This window comes from Amblyomma americanum, chromosome 2, assembly GCF_052857255.1.
Source record: "Amblyomma americanum isolate KBUSLIRL-KWMA chromosome 2, ASM5285725v1, whole genome shotgun sequence".
NCBI classification, from domain to species: domain Eukaryota; kingdom Metazoa; phylum Arthropoda; class Arachnida; order Ixodida; family Ixodidae; genus Amblyomma; species Amblyomma americanum.
Window position 1 is genome coordinate 25505997 of NC_135498.1, and position 6000 is coordinate 25511996.

The 6000-nt window shown below is 48.2% G+C and overlaps 1 protein-coding gene across 1 annotated transcript; it reads right to left on the minus strand.

Annotated features, from left to right (window-relative positions):
* Positions 1-3204: 3204 nt before the first annotated feature.
* Positions 3205-5535, minus strand: LOC144118400 (uncharacterized). The gene is made up of 2 exons (XM_077651345.1): positions 5454-5535; positions 3205-4594 (listed from the first exon to the last, which is right to left on the minus strand). Exons 1-2 carry the CDS (start codon positions 5486-5488, stop codon positions 3259-3261), a joined length of 1371 nt encoding a protein of 456 aa, XP_077507471.1. The 5' UTR covers positions 5489-5535; the 3' UTR covers positions 3205-3258.
* Positions 5536-6000: the final 465 nt, after the last annotated feature.

Here is a 6000-nt window from a genome sequence, read left to right on the forward strand (position 1 = left end):
GCATCTACAGATTTTGCGCGCCGTCGTCGCACTCACCGTTTCGGTCGCTAGACGACGGCTCTCGCGACGCCATCTTTTTGGTACCATGTTAACCTCAACAACGGTCGCCGAAGGAATTCCGTCTAATGGGGGTTAGTTAAGCTTTTTCACCTTAAACATTCTTTCCTGCGCAGTCACTTATCTCAGTCGCCCGACATGTGCCTAAGTATGAGGGGACAAGTATTCCTTATACGCTGGCATTAATACCACTCGACTGTGCCACGAGATCGAGCTGTAAATAAACTGTTTTCCAAAAACATGCGTCCCGTAATATTTTGTTCGTGATAGTGCATGCATATGCTGCAGAAAATAACTGTCGTCCCAAAAAAGCGATCACATCCCGTAATATTTTGACCGCGATAGTACATGTACACTTTGCGCACTGGCACGGTAGCAGAAAACAACGGTCATCTTAAAAAAGCGGTCACATCAACGAAACATCCGAAGACAAAAATGAATGTTGGAGAAATAGCAAAGCTTTGTCATGTTAGAAAACATTGATATTTATTCTTGTCAGTTAAAAAGCTGGAGTTCACTATCGAAAACCGGTCGGACGGTACTCAAGCGTCGGCAGAGGGAAACCAGAGTTGCGCTCGCACGCTGTTTGGTGCCATATATATTATCTCATTTAGTATCATGGCGAACCCGTGAAGACGGCACACTTTTGGAAGTACTCACCTCCCGGCCATATATGTACTACAACTCCGCTAAGAATAACTACCATTGGCATGTAGATTTTGTTTTATGGTTTATTGGGGTTTAACTCCCGAAAGCGTCATAGACTGTGAGGGAAGTCGTAGTGAAGGGCTCCGGAAATTTCGACCACTTGGGGTTCTTTAACGTGCACTGACATCGCACAGTACACGGGCCTCTAGGATTTCGCCTCCATCGAAAATCGACCGCCGCGGCCGGGATCGAACCCGCGTCTTTCGGGTTAGCAGCTGAGTGCCATAACCAGTGAGCCACCGCGGTGGGTGGCATATACGTTCAAAGTACCGAAGCAGCAGCGCCTGTGGAGGACGACATAACGGAGCGCTACGGATCGACCGCCTACGATTCTTCAACGTGCTCAAAAAACGCAGAGCACTCGGCCGTTTTCGCTCTTAGCCTATAATGGAAAATCCAACCTCCGTGGTTGGGATTTCACCCCGAGACCACTAGCTTAGTAGAGAATTCCAAAGCCACTGAGCCACTGCCAGCCGCGGGTGCGAACTAGTTGCGAGAAGCGTAAAGTTTGATTTAAAAAAAAACATGGGTTTCTTTCTTACAATCAGCTCAAAGGCCTTAGACGCTTTATAAACGGTAGGAGCGCATATGCAAGAAAGCGCCCTTTAAACTCTGCACTGTGTTCAAGCGATCAAGCCCTTGCGGTTTTACAACCTATTGTGCATTTTCGTGCAGCCCAAATTAGCACAGTGCTAGACCGCTAGCTAGAATGCATCGTCTTTCACCTTCCTACGATTGGTGCTGAGCACTGTGTCCCAACTGCGAATCAAGTTATTTTAAAAGCCTGCTTAAGGATGCGGCAGTGAAACTGGAAAGTTACCCTCAACGGCAATATGGCGAAAAGTTGTATTTCCTCATTTTGTGCTACTTTGATTTTAACTTTTAAAACATTGCAGAAATTTGAACAAGCTCCTTTACAAAATTTCTAAAGCGCTATTCTTGGGCACTGCAACAGTGCTATACACGGTGATAAAAATGAAAGTCTTCTGATTTATTAATATTAAGCGCCGAAAGGTGGACCAAATGCATCTCCGCAGATAAGTTATGCGGTCATGGGTACACGAATTCATAATTGTAACTGTCGCTCATATAATTAACAAAATATATTATTGAACTTTCAGCTGGCGCGGCTAGCATGGCTGTTTATATTGAAATTATAGCGGCGGCCGCAGTTTTAGACTAATCCAATTAGTAGAATTCTTCTAGAGCACGCCCCCAAATTTTCCACTGATTTTGTGTAATTGACCGTGCAAGGCTGTGGCAGTCGACGTCAAACTACTCCCTAGCATGACACAGCTGGTGCGTTGTAAGTTTTGTGCCATTTCGATGGCCAAAAGTCAAAGGGAAACAGTTATCGGCTTCACCAGTCGCTCTGCACCTTTGGCAGACGAAACGTCGCGTCACGAGGGGAGGAGTTTCACGCCGATCTGCGACTCTTTGCTGGAGCAATTACATGTAATTTACAGCAAATACATGTAATTACAACATGCAATTACAGCATGTCAAGCAATTTCGAAAATATTGAAAATTGAAAAATTGTAAGATACTTTTACGTCAATAATGAAGGTAAAGGTCCATTCTTCTGATATGTCGCAAAATCTTTCTTTTAAAGTGTTTCCATCGCTCGCAACGAACAATTAAGACTCCCATAGAAAACTAATGGGGAGCGCTTTTGATAATAGAAAAAAACGTCAATAGAAAGAAAAAATCAAGAATGCCGTCGGGTGATCTGCAGATATGCCAATTGTTATAGTGAAATCTTACATTACACGAAAAAAATTGCCCTCATAAATGGTTACCCGTTCAAAAATGCTCTTGCCCAGAATTTCTGGGTATGCATACCTGAACACACGGATTCTAGAAAAATTCTAACGAATGAAATTGTGTAGGAATATAACTTCCTCTAAGTTTCCAATATATACATTCACACTTGCAAGTTACTAACAAGATCATTAATTGATTTATTTAATTAGGCGCCTGGTGGTGGCTATTTCACTTTATGTCCCCCATGACCGCGTAAATAACATAAGATGGTTTCCCGTACCTATAAGCGCCTAATTTCAGAATTCTGTAAAGCTTAATTTTGATTACCCTGTGTCACTTTATTTACATTTCAGAAGAGGAAGTTTATTTTTTCTTACTTCATATACATCAAGCGCCCTCGGGTGAGGGCTTCACATGAGGTGTGTGCTAACAATACGGTGTTAATAAAACAATAGTTCGATGGCTTTCTTGAACTGATCCGGGTTTGAGGTAATGTTAACAGTTATGCTTATGTTTTCAAACGATAAACTTTAGCAAGCTGATAATGTTCGATTTTCGTCTTTGAAGGAGCGTGTGGGAATCATTGCAAGCTTTAGGCTTTTTATTGGTACGCGTTGTATCTTACATTTCTCTTATAGGAGAGAGAGCCGTCTTTATGGCTGCAGTATACAGGAAAAAAAATTGCGCTGGAGTGCGCTGGAAGACTGAAAAAGTCCTAGAATCGCGAGGTCAACACAGAGACGCAAGTATAAGCCGAGAAAAACATGGACCCTGTGAACGTGAGCTCTTCTCACTCACGATGTTCTGCAGGCCTTCCAAGCGAACCAAGCTCAACGAGGGCTTGCTTTTCCTCCCGGCACTGCTCTCACTGCGGCCGGCGAGCGCCGTGGTGGAGGCCGAAGTCTGACTGCCAGGAGCGACTCCCAGGGCCATCGTCGACATGCTTCGCCCGTCCGAAGGCTGCACTGAGCCCAACACCCGCTCAACAGGTGGCCCACCACTCGCGTTTTCTGGACCCGCTTGTGCGACGTAAAACCGCGAAGGCGCACTTCGACCCATAGTCAACGCGAGCTCCTCGTCGGCCGATCTTCGCGTCGCACCAGGCATGGTGGTCGTCATGGGATCGTACCGACCAGGATGGCCGGAATACTTTGCGTTCCACGGTGCAAATGCTTCGGGTATGCTTGGACGAGAAGCGTCGGCCATCGAAGTCGATTCGAGTCTGCTGCTCGGGTAGAAGTCGAATAGGCTGCCGCCCCAGAACAGCTTCAAGGACTGCCTAGAGGAGGTCCGCCCGCTTGGAACTAACGTGCCCGGCGAAGTCGTGAGGCAAAAGGCGTCCGATGGATGGCGCTCCACTACGGGAGCCGACCGCGCATCCGGAAGCTCCTGGACTGACGTTTCGTTATCGGTGGCGCTCTTCGGTTGTGGCAGCGGCACATTGCCACTGTCTTTGTCGGTCTCTTTGCTCTCGGTCCCGGACTTGAGGTTCGTGGCCTCTGAAGGTGTCCGCTCTCGCTCCGGAGTCGACCGTGTGTCTGGACGTTGTTGACTTCGAGTTTCGCTCTCAGCAGCTGGGCTCGGTAGTTGCTGCGTGTCACTGTCTTTGTCGGTCACTTTTCTCGCGGTCCTCGAATCCTTGGTGTCCGAGACTTCTGAAGGCTGGCCTTTCTGCAGTGGAGTCGACCGTGAATCCGGAAGTTCTTGGCCTGAGGCCTTGCCGTTGGCGGCGCCAGCGAGTTCTGGCTGAGGCGCGTCCGTGTCCCTCCCTTTGCGCTGTGTCCTATCGGTCGGGATGGAACGGCTCTGAAGTGAGCCGGCGCTGGAGACAGACTTCACCCCTTCACTCGTCTTGGACGCTATGGTGATGGAATCTTCGTCGGCCGGAGTACAGGTGCAAGTCGACGGCACCAACGCTTGCTCAGGCATCGGCTCGGGTGCCGAAGCGGCGTCGCGTTTTTGAGCGTGAGGGTGGTGACGTTGTTTCTTCTTCTTCGGCTTGTTCTTGTCCTTCCTTTTCCTCGAGGAGTCCTGTTCCGGTTCCACCACGGTCGTGTTGGGACTCCTGCGAAGAAAACGATTGCTGAGTGTCGGTTCGCCGTGCGGAAGCGGCATGCAAAGAACTTCCAGCAAATATAAGAGATGACGATAAGTAACTAATGGCACCCACTCCCACGTCCGCCTAAACCAATGGACACATAGGGCACATTGTCCCTATGTCCTCTGTTTTCCTTTTGGCTCCGGTGCATCTAGACAAAACACGCCTTAAGCAGGCGTGTGAACGGAAAAGTTTAGGTTTAACGATTTTGTTTGGCACGGTACGACGTGGTGTGGCAAGGCATGGTATCGTATGGTGCGGTACCATACGGTATGAGGAATTTAACCTTCCTTAATCACTACCGACGAGCAGTGGGAGACAGCGCTGCCCAGCTCGGAGCCGGGTCCCCAGGCTCGGCTCGTCCAACGGGCTGACCGGGCCTCCCGGGCGCATATGCTCTTGACCATCCAGCGGGGCTGACCTGCTATGTTATGAGGGGGTCTGTCCCACCCATTCAGCTAATGAAGCTAATTGTCAGTCCCAATGCTTCACGCAGGCTATGAGGAAAGCCGTAGTGGAGGGCTCTGTGTTAAGTTCTGCTACGCTGGCGCCGCAGAGCATAAAAAAATTCTTGTAACTAAAGCTATAAAACAGATTACGAGGTGAGACACGCAATTGCGGAGTATTGTTGTGGTAACGTTATTGCTCGCAACCTGCTCACTGCACGCTACGAGGGCGCCCGGTGCCGAGACACTAGTACCGGAGCCGGCAACCGAGCGCTCTCGTACAGCCGGCAAGAATTTTTCACTATCTACGCAGCCTGTGCAAGCAAGCTGTCCCCGGTGTGCGCCGAATTTGCTCCTTGTTACGCTGAAGAAGGGCTCACCTGCAGTCGGGAAGCTTGCTCTGCTCGGAAGCCATGGCGAGAATTCTGCCCAAGCACGGACGACTGTGAGGCACGTTCTCACGATCCTGCCTCAACTTCTTCTCTGCTCACTGCCGGCAGGTGAGCTGTTCCTTTTTTTCTTCATCCTGCAGTCTAGTTACAACATGAATCGCGAAGAGATGATACATAAATACAATTACCGTTCGCATCTACACAATAAAGGTTAAATATAATAATAACGTTCGATAACAGTACATTTACTTTCATAATAAGTATAGCGTCGTAGAATTTGCTGTGTTTTTATTTAATGAACATAGGGCTATATCTATCATGTGCGCTTTATGTTTAATTAAACGATTATTAGTGGCAATTGAGTTATGTTTATCCCCTTACTGGCCTATGTACTTGTTCATCCTTGCTGGATGAAACTGCATTTCTGACCGAGCTTGCACTGGGAGGCTTAATCACTGATCCAGAGAGCAGAAATTTTCTCTGGAATACAGCGAAACCGAACGTGTTGTCCGCGTTCCCTACAGAACCCCCAGCA